At 33.6% G+C, this 22582-nt stretch overlaps 1 protein-coding gene and 1 pseudogene across 6 annotated transcripts in view; one reads left to right on the top strand and one right to left on the bottom strand.

Moving 5' to 3' along the window:
- Positions 1-22582, top strand: part of LOC136154271 (protein argonaute-3) — a 125335-nt gene that overhangs the window by 68832 nt on the left and 33921 nt on the right. For 5 of the 6 annotated variants that reach the window (XM_065916572.1, XM_065916565.1, XM_065916577.1 and 2 more), the window contains 4 exons: positions 17145-17279; positions 21268-21355; positions 21481-21628; positions 22075-22194. In XM_065916572.1, the coding sequence (XP_065772644.1) occupies positions 17145-17279; positions 21268-21355; positions 21481-21628; positions 22075-22194 (491 nt within the window). Of the gene's footprint in view, positions 1-630; positions 691-17144; positions 17280-21267; positions 21356-21480; positions 21629-22074; positions 22195-22582 lie in introns of those variants that run through there. The other variant, XM_065916597.1, reaches the window with a different exon arrangement.
- On the bottom strand, positions 8254-8351 carry LOC136156785 (U6 spliceosomal RNA; annotated as a pseudogene).

Genomic DNA, 22582 nt, shown 5'->3' with positions numbered 1-22582 from the left:
TTTTCTCCCTTGCAGAGGTTCTAATAGTACTAGTCCCAAGTATTTGGAGCCATGTTTACTTACAATTTGGCACTTTCAGGTTTTAATTGTCTCCTAGGTTCATTGAAGATAAAGGGTTTCTTCTCTTTTCTTTTCTGTCTCTCTTTTCAGATTATTTTTATTGCTCTATAATGAGTTCAAGGGGGAAAGTGGGAAATTTTGGAAATAAACTGCTGCTATTTTCCTGTTGGAACTTACGAAGTTCTGCTTTGGATATTACAAAAATTTCTAAGTAGCTCATTGGTCGAAGAAAATTTTAAATATTTTAAACTGAAGGGTAATGAAAATAGTACATACCAGAATTGGTATGATTAGCTAAAGCAATTCTTAGAATTTAAAACCTCAAATGCCTATTAGAAAGGGAGAAAAGCATCAATGACTGATATATTCATCTTAATAAGTTAGAAAAATAACGTAATTAAATGCAAAGACAAATAGAAGGAAATAAGAGTTTAAAAAATTAATGAAATAGAAAATATATTTACCTCTATCCTGTACATAGGAAGACTTCAAAAATTTTAAAGAAGGATAGTGACATGATCATATTTGTTTTCCAGAAAGAGACCTCTGGCAGCAGTGTGGAGAATAGATAGAGGAGAAAAAAACTAATCTGAGAAGCCAGTTAGGAGGCTTTTTCAATCACTAGTTCAGGTAAGAGATGGTGATGGTCTAATGTGGGATGGAGAGGAAGGAACATATTATAAGATTAAGTTGAAAAAGTAGGTTTAAAAACCATGTCCAGAAAAAAAGTCTGGTACATGGAACTGATTGGAAATGAATAGACCAGAAGGTTAACTAGGTTTTTGAAGGAGTTGATGTTTGGACATAAGAAAATATATATAGAGAGAATGGGTTTACACAGTTGCAAGGGCAACCTAGTCAAGTCTGAGGTCCTTCAGGTAGGCAGGAAGGGCAGGCTAGAACAAATGGGTGTGGCTGAAGCTGCTGTCCACAAGTGGAATTTCTCTTCTCTCTTAGGGACACCTCAGCCCCATTTTTAAGTCCTTTCAACTGACAAAATGAGATCCATCCTCATTATCCAGGATAATCTCCTTTACTTAAAGTGAACTGATCATGAAATTTAATTATATCTGTAAAATACCTTCACTGCAATACCTAGATTTGTGTTTGATTGAATGACAACTAGCAGCCTAGCCATATTAACATATTAGAAATTTTAAAAATAAACTCATACCTGGCCTACAAAATTCTATGATTAAAAATATAATAATAATAATAAATTCTGTGATTATTCAGTCTTTGAAACAACCTTCATATTCCCAAACCTTCAGTAACTGCATTTGTTTTATAAACTGGCTTTCAAGAAGAGCATACTCACCAACATACATTCAGAATAGTGACTCATTCATATCGTTACGAATGATGATTCTGCAAATGGGAGGGAGATCTGCTTTCATTGGTTAGTTGGCAGTTTATACCATGTATAAAAAGATTAAATGTTAATATGTCTAAAGCTTGAGGATTCTGTGGAACATATAGAGTCACATAGTATGTAGTTGGAAATGCAGATGTGAAAATCTGTAGTGGAGTGAGGTAAAGGTAAAAGTTTTGGGAGTCCTTAGTACATAAATCCATCTTTGAAACCCTGAAAATGGAAAATTTCCTTTAGATAGTATTTAGATTGAAAAAAGAAATGAAAAGGATAGAGCCATGGAGAATACTAGCATTTAAGGAAGAAAGAAGAACCAGAGAGCAATTAATGATTATTGTAGGCAGTGTGAGAGCCAAGAAATGGTGTCAAGGGAGGAAACATATTCAGAGAGTAGATGATTTCACAGTTAAGCAGTGGAGCTCTTCCAATAAAATCTAGAGCAAGACAGGGATGTCAGTACTATGATATTTAGTCACTATTGTTGTTTGCTAACTTCTGTTCTTCTTACAGGTTTCAGTCCACATGTTACTTCCTTGAAAAGCAGTAATTGACACCTTCTCCCCCCCATCCAGCCATCTCCCCCGCATCCAACCATCCCCCAAGAGTTACATATTTCTCTCAAGTATTCTTATAGCACAGTATACTTCCCCGGTAATACCATGTGCCACCTTGAATGTGTTTATTATTCTTTGTCTCCTATTAGAATGAAAGCTTTATGAAGCTAGGGACTGTCCACCTTATTCACCAGTATATATAACCTCTGTGCCTGACACAACTCTTGGTCATACTAAAGCAAACAACGAATAAATAAAACTAAGAACATGGAGGAGGAGTGTCTAATTGAATCTGGAAAGTTAGAAAAATATTTGTAGAAGTAAATGATGTCTTAGCTGGGCTTTTGCAAATGTGATGACATCAGGAGTTTGGGTCGAAAAGGGGATACACAGAAATGAAAAATTTCTGAGAGGTCTTTAAAGTAAAAAAATTTATGAAAGATATAAGCAAAAATCTGAATGAATGAAATATATTAAGCTTATTGAGAAGACTCTGTTTAATAAGGTGTCAGTTCTCCAAAAATTAATCTGTAAATGAATTTTAAGTAAAATCCCAATAGGGCATATAGTGAAACTTGAAAAGTCAATATTAAGATTTATATGGAAAAATAAGTGACTGTGAAAAATCAATATAATTTAATATTAAGTTGGCATTTTGGATCACTGAGGAAAAGAGTAAAAATACTTAATAAATGGTATTTATACAGTTGTTAACTATAAGAAAAAATAATTAAACCCATCTCATATCATATTCCAGATTTATTTCTAGGTAGATTATAATCTAAAATTTGAAAAAGAAAACTTTAAAATTCTTTAAAGAAAATATTGATAAGCTTAGCTGCATCAAAATTTAAAACTTACTTGTTACAGATGAATCATAAACAAAGTTAAAATGCTAAGAGAATATTTACAGCATATATAACCAAAAACTACAGGGAGATCAGTAAAAAAAAAAAACAAAACTAATTCACAAAAGAGGAAATACAAATGGTCAATAAACCCATGAAAATCATTCTCAAATTCATTATTAGTCAGGAAAATGCAAGTGAGATCAGTACCGTTTGACACCTATCAGATTTATAAAAATTTAACAGATGTTGGTGAGGATAAAGTATAAGGAACTATCTCATGCACTGTTTATAGGAGTTTCATTTGATACAACAACTTTGGAGAACAGTTTTCAATATCTAGAAAAGATGAAGTGAAAATGAAATTGAACATATCTTAAAGCCTTTATACCATAGAGGTATCTTGGATACTGAGGTATTTTTTTGCTGTAGCAGAAAATTAGAAACATCCTGATTCCTGTGAATAATAGAATAAGCAAATATTGGAATGAGTACATGAATTGTCATATTGTGGTATATAGTATTATATATGTTAAATGAATGAACCAAATCTACATATATCAACATGGATTTTTCTTAAAGTTCTCTGTTATCTTAATGAAATGAAATAAAGCCTAAAATTTTAAATGCGTTTATTTTTAAACTGTCAATAATATGTACTGGTGCTGTGAAAAATAATGAGGGAAAGTATTGCACTGACCACCTTCCTTGCTTATATTTTCTTTCTCATTTGTATGATTTTGCAACCTTTGCAGTTGGTATATTTTACTTAACAAAATAGTCTTTATTGAACTTGAGGTCAACTGGAGAAGATTAGTATTGAGCAATATATGATGAGTGTTACGGAGAAGTAATAAATACAGTGGGATTGTGCAACGAATCCATTCTAGTCTCAGTGTTGAAGGAACTTTTCAATGAGGAAGTGACAAATGGGAGCTTAGGTAAAATGTGTGGTGATGATAAACATGGAAGAGTACTTTAAGAAAGCAAGCAATTTAATTCTAATTGTGTGACTTCATCTTGTCTTCAAAATGATTGTTTTCATGGTATGTAGTATCTTAACTCTCAACTGTATAACTAAACTTAATGAATTTTACCAATCTAAGAAAGAAAAAAAATTTTTTTCACATTTCATCATCTCTGAAATAGGGAAATGTCTTGCAGTGGATGGTTTGTCACAATTTAATTGGAAAATTTGGCAAATACAGTACTGTTGTACCTTACCATAACTGGGCTTTTAGAGTCAGTGAAATGTAGTATACTTTTTTATGTTAGGCCAGACTGTGTTGCAATTTGCATTTTGTTTTTCTAAGTATGCATTTTAAGAGTACCAGAGTAACTATAGGCAATTCCCTGGCAGTCCAGTGGTTAGGATTCCATGCTTTCACTGCCAAGGGCACGGTTTCAATCTCTGGTCAGGGAACTAAGAGGCTACAAGTCACAGTACAGCCAAAAAAAAAAAAAATAGAACCTGATATTTATTAGTTGTATCTCCCTGAAGATACCTGTCACAGATAGAGTGCTAAACATTTTACATTCATTACAGTCAACCCTTGTTACCTGGGCGCCATGGATTCTGAGGGCTGACTGTAATACATCGTTTGTATGAGGGACTTGAGCATCCGCTGCTTTTTGATGTACAAAGGGAGTTCCAGAAACAATCTTCTGCAGGAGCCGAGAGACAGCTGTACCTCCTCCGAACGTCACAGTTGTGTGAGTTAGGTGTACCCCCAACTGAAGTTTAGAGACAGTCTCTACACTTTCTCTCTCTAAAGTGACTTTCTCCCTCTAAAGATCACATAGTTTGTATTTTATACTATATGTATATACACGTAATGTAACCTACTAAGTGTATATTTAAATACAGCTAATAGTTTATATTTGAGGCACAATCATTTATATTTAAGTGATAGAGGTCAACTTTTCTGTATCCAAAGCTTATGCACTTAATAGTCACAGCTTTTTCCTGTATCCTTTAAGAAGCAAGTTTCCTGACAGGACAAATCTCTGACCCAGGACATCTGAGTTGAGAAATGTTTTTTTATTTTTATATACTTTATTTGCTTCCTTGTGCTTTTCAGTAAAATGTAGCTTTCTATAGAATATTCATTATATGTTTTGCTGCTAGAAGATAATGGTCAGAATAAGCAGAATTTGATAATTATAATTTATTCTGCTTGGGTCAGAAATTGATACTGAATATGCTTCCTTGCAAGGAAAACAGATTTCCAATAAGTAATTTATTAATCACAATATTAGTGTCGCTTGCTTCATATGATTGCCTTAAGTTTGGGTGTAAGATCCCTCAGTGAAAGTGAAAGTCAACCATTTGATTTTTATAGTATTCAAATTAGTCCCCAGAAGCAGAACAAAGCAGAACCTTTCTTTCGGGTGAGACAGGCAAGCAGCAGGTTTATCAACACTGGTCAAACTCAGCCAAGTAGAGATACCCACATCAGGCTTATTTAGTCTAACCTCACAGTAGAAAATGAGTTCTTTCCAGCAGGAATTTCAATGACAGTTTCCAACAGATCTGTTTCTTGATTCACATTGCTTCAGGCTAACTGAGTATGTTCTTCATATTGGGTGCACAGCTGTCCTCTTGGGATCAAACATCATTCTCTGTATCCATTTCTCTCCCTACTCCTCATTTTTTAATATTTAGAAGTTTCATGAGAAAAGGGTACAGAAGAAGCAAAAATTTTTGATGCCTTACACATTGGAAAATGTATCAACAAACCTAAATGAAAGTTTAGCTGGGTTTCTATGTTGGAAAAATTTTTTCCTTCATAAATTTAAAAGTGATGTTCCACTTTTCAGATAGCTTTGGTGAAGTTTTGTTTCCCTTATATTACTTTACTTTTTTGAAAATTTACTTACCTTTATCTTCTAAACCTCTTTACTTTTTCATTTTTGCTATTATGCTTTTAATTTCTGATCATTCTTTTTTATTTCTTGAATGCTATTTTATAATAGCATACTACTCTTGTTTCACATATGGTAGTATCTTCTCTATGCTCACTGAAGATAATTTAGAGTTTTCTTTTTCTTTACGTGCTTATGCTTCCTCCAAATTCTGTTTTGTTTGTTCATTTGTTTTTATCACTGTCCTCCATTTCCGAAGCTTCCTTCAAGTATATAGTGTCCTTGATTATTTATTCATGACTCAGTGGGAATCTAAAACATTGACTTGATGCTTTGAATTCATTAGTGGGACTAGTTGACTTTGAGCTTCATTGGGCTGATCCTAGGGAACCTATAATGTTAGTATCCTTAGTTAGGTCTTTCCTCTTAGCTAGTCAGTTACCCAGAGATGAGACTTCCAGACTCCTGCCTGAAGGGTAGTAGTCTTGTTAACTGCATTCTGGAAGCCAAGTTGGGGATTTTGGCTTGGGGAGTGTCTGCATTCAGGAATTAATATTTATGGTCACTTAATTCCTTGTTTTGGGTACAGTCTTGTGCCCTCAGCCGTGCCTGACATCATCCCTCCAATAAATCTTTTACTTTTTCCAGAGAATACACTTACAGATTATGCCGGGATAAAGATGAGGCAGTTGTTGCATAATGTGAATGGAGCTAGCCAGGAATCTAGGACTCTACCTGCTTCTCAAACAGCTTTTGTCTTTATTTTTCTGCACCACCTCCATTCTTTGATTACCAGTTTCAGAGGTACCTGATACTGCCATTTCTCACACCTTTTGAGAATTCTGTCTGCTCTGTCAGTTATAGCTTGTCTGCTTGTTTTTCATCTTCTAAAATGGTACATTTTCTATTTCCTATCCTCCCTTCCTTCTAGATTTATGCTTTTTTTGTCCTCCTTAATTCCTTACCAGAGTTTTAGTGGAGTTTGGGGAAGGAATGAACTGAGTTGCTTGACCAGAATCTATTCTTTTTTTTTTTTTTTTTTAATTTTATTTTATTAGTTGAAGGCCTATTCTTAAAATGGAGAGGGTTTATCTTTAAATTCCAACCCACAAAGGGGTCCCTGATATAGTAGATACTTGAATGTTTAAATGGATGAGTAAGTCTTGTTTTATTATCTGTAAAACTCAATTAGTAAGTTTGTGCTAGAGACCTAGTTTCTTGCCACCTGGACCTCTCAACAGTCAGGGTTGGTTAAGTGTCCCCATGATATTGTGACTGGCTACGATGGAGCAAGCAATCCATGAGAGAGCAAGGGAGAAGCTGTAATGACATTAAGGCCTAGTATTGAAAGCTATATTCTGCCAGTTTTATAATGTCTTATTAGTTACATAAACCAGTTATATTCAGTGTAGGAAAGACTTACCCAAAGGTGCAAAATCCCATGAAGCAAGACTTGTATTAGGGACCATGTTGGAGGCAGACTACCACACGAAGTTTCTATCTTCAACTACCAAGAAAAAATTAAACTCAAAGTAAATAGAAAGTAAGAAATAATAAAACTCAGAGCAAAAGTTAATTAAATAGAAAACAAACAGTATAGAAAATGAATGAAACCAAAAGTTGTTTCTTTTTAAAAAGTTTAAGAAAAATTTTAAACTCCTAGGAAAGCTAATAGAAAAAAAAGAAAAACCAAACAGATTACTAGTGTCAAAAATTAAAGAAGGGTTTATCACTAAAGATTTTTCAGAACTGAAAGGTTGATAAGGGAATGTTAGGAACAGTTTTATACTAATTAATTTGATAACTTAAATGAAACAACATTAAAAAGTTAGCGCAAAGAAAACTGGAATAGCCTTGTATCTGTTAAGGAAATTGAACTCATAATCCTTTCTAACAAAGAAAACTCCAGTCCCAGTTGATTTCGTTGCTAAAATTTATCCGACATTTAAGAAAAAATGATACCAATCTTAACACAGATTCTTTCAGAAAACAGAAGAAAAAAGGCATTTCAACTTAATTTTTTGAGGCTCCTGTTCCTCTGAATCTGACACCTGACTAAAACAAAGTAATCTTTTCAACAGACAGGAGAATCATTTGACACATTTTAATGTTATTGTGATAAAAATTTGTAACACACTAGCAGTAAAAGGAAATTTCTCCAACCTGATGAAAGAATCTAGAAAAGCATGCAGGCATCATCATACTCAAAGTCAAAAAGGGTAAACCACTTTGCCATAAGATTAAGAATAAGAGGAGGATATTTACTCTCACTACTTCTATCCAACGTTGTGCTGGTGGTCCAAGAAAAATGAAGGTGTAGTATTGTAAAGGAAGTAATAACAACTATCACTGTTTCCAAAAGACATGATTGTCTACATAAAAAAATCCTAAGAAATATACACCCCCAAAAAAATCCGTACTAGAACTAATAGATGCATTTAGCCAGATCACAAGACACTAGTTGCATAATAATACTAACAGTATAATAAATAATACTGGCATTCAGCAGTTGGAAAAATGAAAAACACATGTACTATTCATAATAATATTTTTGAAATATTTAGGAATAGATTTTTTTTTCATCTTTGCACAGGGGCCATGCTAATCTCTGTATCATTCCAATTTTAGTACATGCAGTACCAAAGCGAACACTAGGAATAGATTTTAAAAGATGTGTACACAGACCCTCTACACTGAAAGCCTATAAAACATTCCTAAGAAAAAATAAGAAAGATAAACAGAGATGCCATGTCCCTGGTGGCTCAGATGATAAAGAATCTGCCTACAATGCAGGAGACGCCGGTTCAATCCCTGGGTTAGGAAGATCCCCTGGAGAAGGGCATGGCAACCCAGTCCAGTATTCTTGCCTGAAAAATCCCATGAACAGAGGAACCTGGCAGCCTGCAGTTCATGAGATCACAAAGAGTTGGACACGACTGAAGTGACTTAGCATGCATGCACACCATGTTCTTGGCACAAAAGACTCAAATTGTTAGGATGTTCATTATTCCCAAATTGATCTGTAGACTCAACACCATCCCAGAATCTCACCAGAAATCTCAGTTTTTAAAAAAATATAAGTTGACAAGCTGATTTTAAGATTTATTTGAAAATGCAGAGAACCTAGAACAGCTAAAGCCATTTTGAAGAAGAACAGAGTTGGAGGATTTATAATCCCTGATTTCAAGACATGCTGTAAAGCTACAGTAAGCCAAACTGTGATACTGAGGTTAAAGATGGACATACAAATCAAGTTACGAAATGGCTACAGATGCTACACTTGATCTTAGCCAAAAAGCTGAAAAGTAATTAGAATAGCTGTAACCACTTATGTGGTTGATTGATTTGACAGAGGGGCCAAAATTCAATGGGGAAAGAATAGTCTTCTCAGTGATACTAGAACAGTTGGATATTTGTACAAAAAATAAACATTAAAACTGAGAAACTTCTAAGAAAAGAGGAAAGATATTCATGCCCTTGGAGTAAGCAAAGATTTTGTTTGTTGGAAACCTATTCTAAGTGAAACCATCTCTTAGGAACACTGTTAAGAAGAAAAGGCAAGCTACTGAAGCTGCTGAAATTTGAAAAAGTTTCAAATATTTGCATAATATATCCTGAACAAAAGATTGTCTAGAATATATGAAAAACTTGCATAACTCAAAACTATTTTTAACAGTGGTCAAAAATACATACTGAACAAAAGATAATGGGAATGGTCAATAAGCACCTGAGAAGATACTCAACATCATTAGTCATCTGGAAAATGCAGATAAAAACCACAATGAGATAACACTTCACACTTACTAGATTTGCTAAAGTAAAAAACCCAGCAATACTAAGTGTTGGCAAGAATGTGGAACAATTAGAAACAGGAGTATAAAACTACAACCACTTTGAAAAATATTTTGGCAGATTTTTTAAAATTTAAAGATTTTCTTGCCAAGAGAAATGAAAAAATAGGTCCATACAAAGGTTTGTACATGTTCATAATAACTAGGATCTGGGCACAACCCAAATGCCCAGCAACAAGTAAACTGAGAAACAAATTGTGATTTATTTACACGAAAATACTATTCAGCAATTTTTAAAAGTAACTAATCTTATACAGTGGTCTGGGTGAATCTCAAAGTAAGATGTGCCAAAAAGCTAGACAAAATGTTGTATACAGTATAATTCCATTTATGTGAAATTCTGGAACAAATTTATTATGAAAGGAATCAGATCAGTGGTTGCCTGCAGCAGATGTGATGGAAGGTGAAAGAGGGCAGGAAAGTACTTTCTGGGGTGATGACATATTTTGTCTTAACTGGAGTGATAATAGCATAGAGGACGAGTTGGTTGGGTGGCCTCACTGACTCAATGGACATGAGTTTGAGCAAGCTCCAAGATATGGTTAAGAACAGGGAGTCCTGGCATGCTCCAACCCATGGCGTTGGAAAGAGTTGGACACAACTGAACAACTGAACAACAAGAAATAGCATTGAGGTATATGTTTGTCAAAATCATCGAGCTCTACAGTTAAAATGCATTATATTGTATGTAAGTTATACCTCAAATAGTTTTTTTAAATGAGATGTCACATCACCAGAAAGGCTAACATTAAACTCTTAAACTCTGCTTGTGAGAGAGTTAGTTGTTAAAACCACTTTGGAAGATTTTGGCATTATCCAGGGAAGTTATAGATACACATCCTTAGTTCAGTTCAGTTCAGTCGCTCAGTCATGTCCGACTCTTTGTGATCCCCTTGGACTGCAGCACGCCAGGCTTCCCTGTCCATCACCAACTCCTGGAGCTTGCTCAAACTCATGTCCATCGATTCAGTGATGCCATCCAACCATCTGATCCTCTGTCATCTCCTTCTTCTCCTGCCTTCAATCTTTCCCAGCATCAGGGTCTTTTCTGATGAGTCAGTTCTTCGCATCAGGTGGCCAAAGTATTGGAGCTTCAGTTTCAGCGTCAGTCCTTCCAATGAATATTCAGGACTGGTTTCCTTGAGGATTTGTTTTGATCTCCTTGCAGTCGGAGGGATTCAATAGTCTTTTCTAACACCACAGTCCAAAAGTATCAATTCTTCAGCACTCAGCTTTCTTTAGAGTCAGCAATTCTACTGAGATACCACCTTTTCTATTAGAGAAATATACATGTGTATGTATATCAAAAAGGCCATCTACAAGAATATTCATAACATTATTCTAATAACCAAAGGAAAGTGCCAGCATAAACAGTCCACCAACATTAATAATCAGGTTTTTGTTTGTTTGGTTTTTGCCACAGGATATCTTGTGGGATCTTAGTTGCCTGGCCAGGGGTTGAACTTGGGCCCCTGGAAGTGAAAGCACGAAGTTCTATCCACTGTCCACCAACGTTAAAGTGGATAAACTGTGTATTTCTTCAGTGGAGTGTTAGGCAGAGCAATGGAAATGAAGAAAATATTTAGAATTAGTTCAAACGAGTTAGAAACAATGCTTAGTAAGTCTCATAAAGATTATATGCTTCATGTTTCCAGTTAGATAAAATTGAAGAACTGGAAAAAATAAATTGTCCTTAGTGATCTGTACATATGTTGTAATTCTGAAAAGAAAAAAAAGTGATTACCATAAGAACCAGGATTTAAGGGTTGAAGTGTAAGTTAAGGTTGGGAAGGGGATAAGGAAGTGGTTTCCAGAATACTACAATATTTAATTCTTGATCTGAGTGTTGGTTATGTGAATATTTGTATTCACTTTGTTTAGTGACACTTTAGTAAATATATTTTTTATTAAAAATAGAAAAAAACCCCAACCCTTTGATTTATCAATATCTCCTGAGTACTATGTCAGTAATACTTTACTAGTTAATGATAGACATGCAAAGATGTCTAATATGGCATCTAAATTGCTCACTATTACCATAAAAAGGCATTAATATAATAAGGACCTTAATTTCTGTTCTTATGCCTTCATAGCCATGAAAGTAAACGTATAAAATTGAGGCACATAACCTCTCAGGAGGTTAAAGTATAATTGTAGTTATGTTTTTAACTGGACCTAATATTATTTATTGCTTTATTTTATACTCTTCATTTGGACTTGGACTAATTTGGAACATATAGTTCTTATTACCTTAAATATGGTAAATATTTATTATTTTTTCACATCTGTATTTTAGCTGCATCCTAACAGGAAATTTTAGTTTTGACACAGTGAAGTGCAAACTAAAGAATCCTAATCACTTCTTCATAGAACATTCTCCCATTCAGCTTCTTCAGGGAGGTAGTTTACATTGACAGAATGATTTTGCCTAGAATGAAAACCTCAGTAAATCAGAGAGCAAAAGACATGAGTAGACAATTCAAAAAATGAGAAAAAGAGCTCTGATGAATTTCTGCCATATTCTGGGCACAAGTAGGTACCTTACGTTGAATCTTCATGCTAATGCTGTAAGTAACGGATGTTTTGCTAATTTTCCATATGAATGAATGGAAATTCTGAAAAATCATAATTAGTAAGTCTGGATCTAGAATTAAAATGTTTCATTTCCAAGCTTATTTTTTTCTCATTATTCTAATGCTGCTACCCATGAAAAGAAAATAAACCTAATTTTAAAAATAAGGATAGGAACTTCCCTGGTGATCCAGTTTCTAAGACTCCAAGCTCCCAATGAAGGGGCATGGGCTCAATCCCTGGTCATGGAGCTGCATCCCACATGATGTGACAACAACAACAAAAGAACCTGCATGTCACAGCTAAAACCTGGAGCAGTCAATAAATTAAAAAAAAAAATTTTAAAGGATACATTTCCAACAATAAAACTATTTGTTATCAATTATCAATAAGTGAGTTATAAAGTATCACAAAATCTTAATGAAATTAGAATGATTTTTGTCTAAGTTGTATATTGTACATATCTAGATACTCGCAATCTAAGTAGTTGGTAATACCTCATTTTGTACAAATTCCTCTAAAGTTTTTTATTTCTCAATTTTATTTATCTGAATTCCAGCACCTGCTCATTTATTTTGTTTATATGAATGTACAAATTTATCCATTTGACTGATGGTTATTTAGGTTGTTTCCATTCTTTTTATCATTATAAACAGTGCTACAGTAAGCATTCTTATTCATGTTGCCTTTCACAGATATGGGATTTTTGTAGAGCATATATTCCAGTAGAGTGGAATTGTTGAGTTGGAAATTATGCTCATCTTCAAACTTACTATAAATTACCATTTGCTGCTGACTATATCAGTTTATATTCCTACATACTGTATGAGAATTCTCATTCTTCCTTTGGCTTATTGTCAGCTTGTATTATCCATTGTAACATTTTTGGCCCATTTTGATTGGTATAAAGTGATAGCTCAATAGAGTTTTTATATGTATTTCCTTTATTACAAATAAAATAATTAGTGAAACTTGTTTTTTGACATTTAGATTTTCTCTTCTGTGAAATACCTAGCCCTGTCTCTTTGGCCACTGTTTCTGTTTTAACCTTGGTTTATAGGCACTCATGACGTATTCTGGATAGTAATCATTTGTTGTATGTATTATACATATCCATTTGCCTGGGGTTTTTTGGTTTTTTTTTTTAGCTTTGTTTATGGTACCTTTTTTTTTTTAATAGTTTTTGTATCTTAAAAAATTCTTTCTTGCTTTCAAGATCTTAAAGATGTTCTATATTCTCCTTTAAATGTCTCTTTTTCTTTTCATGTTCAGTTCTCTAAATAGGAATTTGTTTTGTATACTGTATAAGGTAGACTTTGAAGGATATTCTGCTGGTCTCTGTGTTTGTCCCCACAGTCTCTTGAATTGAATAGGATTATAACAAATCTTGATGAATGTTAGAGCAGACCTTATTCTTAGAAACTCTTCTTAGCTGTTCTGGTTTCATTTCTCTTTCATGTTAATTTTAGTATCAGCTTCTTAAGTTCCACAGGTCAAGAGGGTTATATCTTTTTGGTATTTGATTGAAATTTCTTTGAATTTACAGATTAATTTATAAATAATTTATACTAATAAGGTATATTGCTCCATTTATTAATATTTAGATCTTCTATAGTAGTAAAGACACCTATTATTTCAGTAAGTCTTCTACACCTTTTGTTTAGATTTCATCCTAAGTGTCTTACACTTTTTGTTGTAATGTTAAGCGGTATCTTTTTTTTTAAGTGGTATCTTTTTTTAAATTACATTTTAAGTTGGTTGCTAGTATATAAGAACATAATTTATTTTTATCTGTTGATCTTAAATCTAGCAGCTTTACCGAACTCTCTTATTCTATAATTTATCTATAGATTAGAGGATTTTCTTTCTCAACAGTCTTACTGTGAAGAATAATAATTTTGTTTCTTCCTTTCCAATCCTTTTATCTTTTAATTCTCTTAACTTGCATATCTGTGCCAGCTAGCACTTTCTATTAACTTAAGTTGAATTTACCATAGATTTTGGTGAATAACTTTTATCAAATTAAGGAAGTTCCTTTCTACTCCTGGTACTGTGAAAGTTTTAGTTATGGTCTGAATTTTACCTGATGCTTTTTTCAGAGCAGTTATCTATAGAAATGATTGTACATTTATTCTCCTTAGTGTTTTAATGTGGTATATTTTGTTAATAGGTTTTTAAAATATTAAATGTAAATATTACTTGTTCAGTTAAACTGAGTTGATTTGTGAAAGGGAATGAAGGAAAAAATGCATGTATGTGTAGGTTTATAAAATGTTAGGGATAGAGAGAAAGATCCTTGCTCTTTGAAACTCATGCCTAATTCAGCTCTACTCACTGATTTTATCCCATATTATGTAAGAACTTTTCTTCACCTCAAATGCCTACATTGCTATAGGGAAGATGGTAGATAGTAAAATGATTAAAAGTGCAAACACTAAGGAAAATTAATAGAATGTTAAACAGGGTAATATTTGTTTAGTAGTTTCAGCTCTGTGAGATAAGATGAATTAATTGCGAGTGCTAGTATTATAATAATCCAGTGAAGAAAGTTTACCTGTAGGATTAAAGGAAAGACAAAATAAGCATGTTAATGACCATATATTTATTTTCCTTTATCCACTTAATTTTTTTAATTAACACAGAAGCAGTATATGTTTATTTGATATATTTCCTGCCAGCCTCATTTTAATGTGCAACAGTATTCTCACATTTTTATTTTTTATTTTTTCAGTATTCTCACATTTTTAATAGATGAATATAAGTATACAGTTTTTTAATGTATAAGATTTAAATAAGATACCCAGAATGCTGATACAGTCTTATCAGTCTCTTTTTTTAGTTAGCTTGAAATTGTAAAGGTATTTCTAAAGTTTATTTGGGTGGAAATATAAAACCAACATAACTATCCATCATTACGGACATGTAGTAGATCCAGGTAGTAAGATATCCTGCAATGTGAAAAGGAATGATAGAATTCCATATTAGTACATATAAGATCGATATCTAAGATACGTAATGAGAAAAAGAAATCAAAGTCCAGAATAGTGTTTCAAATGTTTTATCATTTGTGTTTTTTTTCATTAAGAGAGGAATATGATATATATACACTTAATTACCATGCACCCAAACTACAGAATAATATGAAGCCATTAAAAAGAAATTATTGACATGGAAAGATCTCTAAGACATTGTTATTTTTAAAATAATAATAAAACAATAAAACAAGTCATAAAACTTTTATTATCTGATCTCATGTTTTTAAAAGTTATATATTCATTTTTATCTCTAAGTGTATATTAAAAGAACAAGATATGGAAGTACAAAACCAACATAGCTATCTATTGTTAGGGACATGTAGTAGGTTCATGTCCATAATTAGTACATGTAGTAGTTAGGTATTAGCTACTAATAATGGTTACTTCTTAAGGATACTTGGAGACCAGAAGTCTTTACTGTTTATGTCTATGTTGTTTAAATTTTTTATGCTGAGACTTCATTCATATATTATTTCTGAAATAAAGGAAAATGTAATATGTGCTCACTATGAAAAAATAAAGATTTAAAGAAAAATAAAAAATATCCACAATAATCTCACTCTAACACATATATACGGAATTTAGATAGATGGTGGCGATAACCCTATATGCAAAACAGAAAAAGAGACACAGAAGTACAGAACAGACTTTTGAACTCTGGGGGAGAACGTGAGGGTGGGATGTTTTGAAAGAACAGCATGTATATTATCTATGGTGAAACAGACCACCAGCCCAGGTGGGATACATGAGTCAGGTGCTCGGGCCTGGTGCACTGGGAGGACCCTGAGGAGTCGGGTGGGGAGGGAGGTGGGAGGGGGGATCGGGATGGGGAATACGTGTAACTATATGGCTGATTCATGTCAATGTATGACAAAACCCACTGAAATGTTGTAAAGTGATTGGCCTCCAACTAATAAAATAATATTAAAAAAAATAATAATAATAATCTCACTACCTAACTACTTAAAGCCTTGTTAAATATCCTTCCCAGAGATGAGAGACATTTTGTGGAAGACATTTAAACCTAAACCAAAGAGAATAAGAGAAAGGGCACCACTGTGGGCATGTTTTTTAGGTTGGGAAATAATATGATAGCACGTTGACTCAGGTGGTAAAGAATCTGCCTGCAATGCAGGAGACCTGAGTTCAATCCCTGGGTTGGGGAGATCCCCTGGAGAAGGGGATGGCAACCTACTCCAGTATTCTTGCCTGGAGAATTCCATGGACAGAGGAGCCTGATGGGCTACAGTCCATGGGATCTCAAGGAGTTGGAAACTACTGAGAGACTAGTACTTTTCACTTTTCAGCCTATTGTCGTTTTGGTTTTACTTTTCACTGTACCCCCAGTATCTTTTAGCACATAATGGCAGCCCGTAAGTATTTCAGAAATGAATGGTGGTGATCTACTAATGATTGGTGAAGCCCTCTTCTAGTTCCAAAATCCAGGATTAAGAAGTCATCCTAGTTGGCTCCTTGAAGACTGCTGATTGTAGCTAGATAACATTGGGCAGATATTGTTACTACCTGTAGCTTGGATTAGCGCTAGTAGCGTTTATTACCATTGTCTTCTCAAATCTGTACAAGACAAGGAAAGCTCTCCTTAGAACAGATAAGCAATCTGGGGTGGCACAAAAGGCTTTATCTAAGAAATAATACCTAACCTTGTCTGAGGCACTCTGGCCTTCTTTGTCCCTTTATAGGCCTTGTCTCATAGCCAGAACACTGCTCTGTACATGTAGTAGGGAATGGAATGATTCAGTTACCCATGATGAAAGAGATTATAAAAACTGTAATTTTAGGTTTTTCTGTTGTTGTGCTTGTCTTGTAGTCAAGATGAAACTGGTTAATATTGGAAATATTTTTATATGTATTGATACATAGGTATATGTAAGAGGATAATTTTAACTCTATAATTAATTATCATGGAGCCTTCGATTGTGTTTTTTTAAGGAAACATTAATTTGTACCCTTTGTGTTTTTCTTCTTAGTTTCTGCCACTGCCTTCTACAAAGCACAACCTGTAATTCAGTTCATGTGTGAAGTTCTTGATATTCATAATATTGATGAGCAACCAAGACCTCTGACTGATTCTCATCGGGTAAAATTCACCAAAGAGATAAAAGGTGAGTTAATTAGCATTTGGAACAACTTAACTGTAAAATGCATGAATATAACAAACTTTCATGGAAATTTTTTAAGATTTAAATCTGCTCATGTAACATCACCAGTAAAAATATGGATTAATTTTAAAATGTTACATTAAAATCATTGCCATAACATCTTAGGTAGTGTTTCAATGAAAGAAATACCAAGTAATAGAATTAATACTAGCTAATTTTTTGTTGATACTTTCCCTTACTAGCTGAAGGCTTAAGAGGTACTCTCATAGGAAAATGCTCCTATGATACTGTTTAAAATAGGAAATAGTGTTATTCCCAAAACATTGACACTTCAGGACTGGGGCCATTCTTTGAACATATTCTAATATAATGACTTCTTTATTTTTCTGAAATGATAGCAGAATATTTTATTTCTTTGTAAATTTATAGATGTGGGGCTAGCCTGTTTCATGTGTTGTTCTAGAGTTGAAATTTAGTAATTTCATGTACATTATTTAGTTGACCATTGATCTTGCCTATTTTAGTTAGCAGCTAAAATTTATACAGTGGTATTACATCATGTATATATTTTACTAATATAAATTCATCTCTACATGGTCTTCCAAAGAGAAAAATTAAAAATTAATTTCAGTTATATTCTAAAATTTATATTTAGTATGTATTTATTCTTTATATAATTGTAGCTTTCTATGTAAATATATAGATTTATGTGCAGACCCATATACAATGGGTTTATCAGCAATTTAATTTAATTTAATATCAGTGTACTTTATTTATTAGCAGTTTAAGGGATTTTTCAAGAATAATTTTGATTATGTAAGATTCTTGCCTTATTCATCACTTTGGAACTTAGTCCTCATGTAAGATGTGACTCCACTGTATTTAGTTCTTTATTATTTAGGCACAAAGAGAAATATGATATCCTCTAATTAGAATGAATACTATAAATTCTGTTTATAATAAGTGTTACATCTTAAATAGTCAGAAATAATTATCTTGTTTAATTTTAAGGTTTTACCTATTTGTTACAGGTAATTTTCAGCTTGTGGTTTAAATGAAGCATTGAAGTTTGTTTTCTGAGCATCTTTCAGTCCCCCAAATCAGTTAGTATAGTTGAGTATATCCTGCTAGCTCTAGTAATCATTTATTCTGTGCCATTCAGTAACCAAGAGAGAGATAGTCATTGTAATAAAACATTTAAAGGAATTTCCCTCCTGCTTTGAAGATAAGCATCTATTTATCTCAAGTTTTTTGTCAGAATAAGGAAGTGTTATATATTCTTGCATTGCAGTCATACCATTGTCCTGTCATAATCTGTATTAACTGCACAGTTAGCTTTGTTGGAAGGTAGTGCATTACCCACCATTAATATGTGATCATCTAAATGCCATGGTTTCCAGTGGAGTTGCTGCTTAGTTACCACCTCTGATATCATGAAGTCACTTACATTATTTTGCGGTAACTATGCAATCAACTCATATCACCACTCTATCACAGAAAATACAAGATGTACAGAACAAGGATTCAACTGCTGCCCGAAGAGCATGGACTCGATCTTAACTTCAACTGCTCAGGGGGCCAAAGAAATGACTGAAAAAATGACTAGAAAGCATTATAAAGTTGATGTTATAGTGAAGGTAAAGCCAAGTTTATAGGTTAAATATTTGATTTATTAAAGCCAAAAACATTTTTCGGTTGGATGGAGGGTTTGGGGAGGGACCTGGGCAGAGAATTATCTAGTCCATTTTTTAAAAAATTTCACATCTTTGCTAACCCCTGAATTTGGATCTCACCCTTAGGCACCTATGACTATAGATTTGGGGTAGAAAAATATGAGTTAGATCTGACTGACAAACTGATGATTTTTTCCTCCATTCAAAGTCAAGAAGGCTTTTAAAAAAGAGAGAGAGAACTCTTTAAAGTACATCATGTATTCCTATCTCAGTAACACAAGAGAATCAAAGTTACACGTTCTATACTATATATATACTATATATTTGAATTTAATTTTTAGTCAGCATGAGAAATTTGATGAAAACTGTTTAATAATGGTACAAATTGTGGGATAATGAATACATTTCCTAGTACAATATTCATTTTGTTTCAGTTGAACTTTTTCCTAAACAATTAATAATAACTTTAGGGTGGTTTCTTTGTGCAATAATTCATTATAGCTAAATAGCAGAAATATTAGAGAAAGTTTATGGTAAAAGTACCATATGTGTGTAAGAGTATCAGTTTTATTTTTAATAAAAACTTATTTAGTAGTCTTGTAGAACCTTACTGATAATTTTTTTTAATTCAAAGGGAAGATTTGAAAACAAATTGCTAAGTGGTATAGATAACAGAAATTTGTTTTAAATTTTTTTATCATGTTTTCCCCCAGACAGTATTTTTACATCTTGTTTACTTCATATTGTTGGTATTTCCTTCTTGAAAGACCTTCTCTTGGTAATATTTTCTATTTTCCTTCGTAATATAGAATAATAAATGCTCTAATTGACCTAAAATTTTAGTTTTATAAAGATAGTTACTAACAAAAACTATATCTCACTGACTCAGTTAAGAGTGCTTCTCAAAAAACCTCATACCAATCTGGTATAGTGGCACTGTGTCCATTTAACTTCTTAATTTGTGCTGATATGTCATAAGAAAATATCGCTGTGATTGAGTTCTGTGTTTGGTTCCGCAGTTAGTAGATGGGAAAATAAGTTATACTGTATCAGGGTTTCTCAACCTTGGCACTATTGATATTTTGGGCTGGATAATTCTTTGTTGTGGTCGGGGATGGGAGGTAGTGCTGTTCTATGCATTGCAATGTAATTTAGCAGCATCCCTGGATCCACCCATTCCTAAATCTAGCATCCACCAGATGCCAATAGCACCCCTAGTTTTAACAATCAGGGAAGCCCCCAGAAATGTCTCCAGACATTACCAAATCTTCCCGGAGGTCAGAGTCACCTTGGGTTGAGAACATCTGCACTATGGGATACATAGATAAAAAGAAAAAAAATTAGAAATTTTCAGTCACAGTAGCTACATTTCATGTCCTTAGGAACATTACTAGTGATTTCAGTACAGGTGTAGAACTCGTATCATCTCAGAAAATCCTTTTGGACACCATTGCTTAGGAAAATTCATCCTACAGAATTTCAGCCAATGGTTTAAAAGCCCACAGCTTCGCCTTCTAAAGCAGACCTGGGATCCTCAAACCCCTAGGGTCCACAAATGGACTCATGGATCCAGTAACATCTAAATTCATATGTTACTAAGTGTATGTTGCATTTTTCTGAGAATTTATTGCTTTTGTTAGATTCTCAAAGGGGTCATTGATTCCATAAGAAGGTCTGGATTACTTGCTGTAGGAATTAGTTTGGTTGCATTTGATATTTTGCCCTGATTTCTAATGGTCAGTAGTGAAAGAACTGTATCACTATATTATCCTTTAACAAAATTGTCATTCCATGTCTATTAAAAGGGCCTGGGATTTTTTTTTCTTCCTGGTTTAAAAATCTCTGAAGGACTTTCTTCTTGAGCTTTATGAAATTATGATCTTCAGTCAGTATGTGATGCCTGGGGAGTTGAGATATCACATACTTTGAAGGTTACAGAATGTTTTGAGAGTTATCGTAACTCCTTTCCATTGGTCCTTCCCTCTCCCAGCATAAAAACCTGCACTATAAGCAGGGCTTTTTTTTATTAATGAAGAACTTTATCCCTTGATCTAAAGGCTTTGCAAATTTTATGCTATTTTTTAATAGCTTGATAGAATAGGGAAATGGTTTGGAGTTAGGTCTATCATGATTGTACCCATTATTAACTATGTTATATATATATATATATATATATAAAATCCTTTGTTAATCTTATCACCTCTTTCACAGATTTTCTCTCTGTTTAGAATTTTGAGTATAGTGGTGAACAGTCTTTTGAGTTATGAATATGTCACTTGTGACAGTTCTGTAACCTCAGTTTTTCTTGTTGGGAACAGGTCTGAAGGTTGAAGTGACTCATTGTGGAACAATGAGACGGAAATACCGTGTTTGTAATGTAACAAGAAGGCCTGCCAGTCATCAAACGTAAGAAAAGCTGGTGTTTGTCAGAACAGAGATGATGTGAGGCAGCTTACTCTAGTTGGTAGATTGGGAGTTTTGCTTGCTCCTAGTGGGATGAATTGTTAATGTGTAATTTTTTTTTTTTCCAGCTTTCCTTTACAGTTAGAAAATGGCCAAACTGTGGAGAGAACAGTAGCACAGTATTTCAGAGAAAAGTATACTCTTCAGCTGAAGTACCCACACCTTCCCTGTCTGCAAGTGGGGCAGGAACAGAAACATACCTACCTGCCACTAGAAGTAATGTGTTTAGGCTGCTTATTAATATTCTCTTATTCATCATTCTGTTAAGGTTTTTAATGACCTGTAACTTACTTCATACTCTCACATTTATTTTGAAGTTGACCTGTCTTTAAATTTTCTTATTTATTCTGAATTTTCAGTAATGAAATAATACGGGAAAAAATTCATCCACAGTCCTGCCCCTCTAAACATAACTGCTGTTAGCATTTTGGTACACTTCTTTTCAGTCTTTTTATCCAGTGTACATTTTACCTGATTATAATCATACTGTGAAGCAGTATTGTTTACTGCTTTTCTACTACTTGACATGATATTAAACAGAAGTGGCTTAATGGAGTAGATTTTAAATTTTAAGTTAAATTAAAATTAAAATGTCACATTTAATTGCACTCAATTTTAAGAAAGATATATATATCTAGTACAAAACTTTTTTCCATTTGTAGGTCTGTAATATTGTGGCAGGGCAACGATGTATCAAGAAGCTAACGGACAATCAAACTTCCACTATGATCAAAGCCACAGCAAGATCTGCACCAGATAGACAAGAGGAAATTAGCAGATTGGTTAGTACTTAACCCCAGAAATAGAAATTAAAAACATACTAGGGTGAGCTACTAAAGGAGAATGTCCACCGTATCAACTCATGTCTTATTATCATTTCATGGGCTGTCAGAATTAAAAGAGATTATGGAAGTATTCTAGTGGTAGTCTAGGGGTAGAACTTAGTGAGTTCTGTGAAGAAGGCTAGAGCCTTCTAATTTAACCCCAAACTCTTTAGTTAGATTCAGAACAGAGAATCTCAGAACTAATGTTTCAGTTTAGTGAACTGAACTTTTATCACCTCCCACCTAAAATAGGAAAGGAAAGTCAAGGTTTTATGACTAGCAATAGTGAGAAGCTTAACACACAAGGTAGGATTGCTTAGCCCCAGTATGAACACTGGTAACTGTA

Source organism: Muntiacus reevesi, chromosome 1, assembly GCF_963930625.1.
Source record: "Muntiacus reevesi chromosome 1, mMunRee1.1, whole genome shotgun sequence".
NCBI lineage: Eukaryota > Metazoa > Chordata > Mammalia > Artiodactyla > Cervidae > Muntiacus > Muntiacus reevesi.
This window is presented reverse-complemented; position numbering and strand designations above follow the sequence as displayed.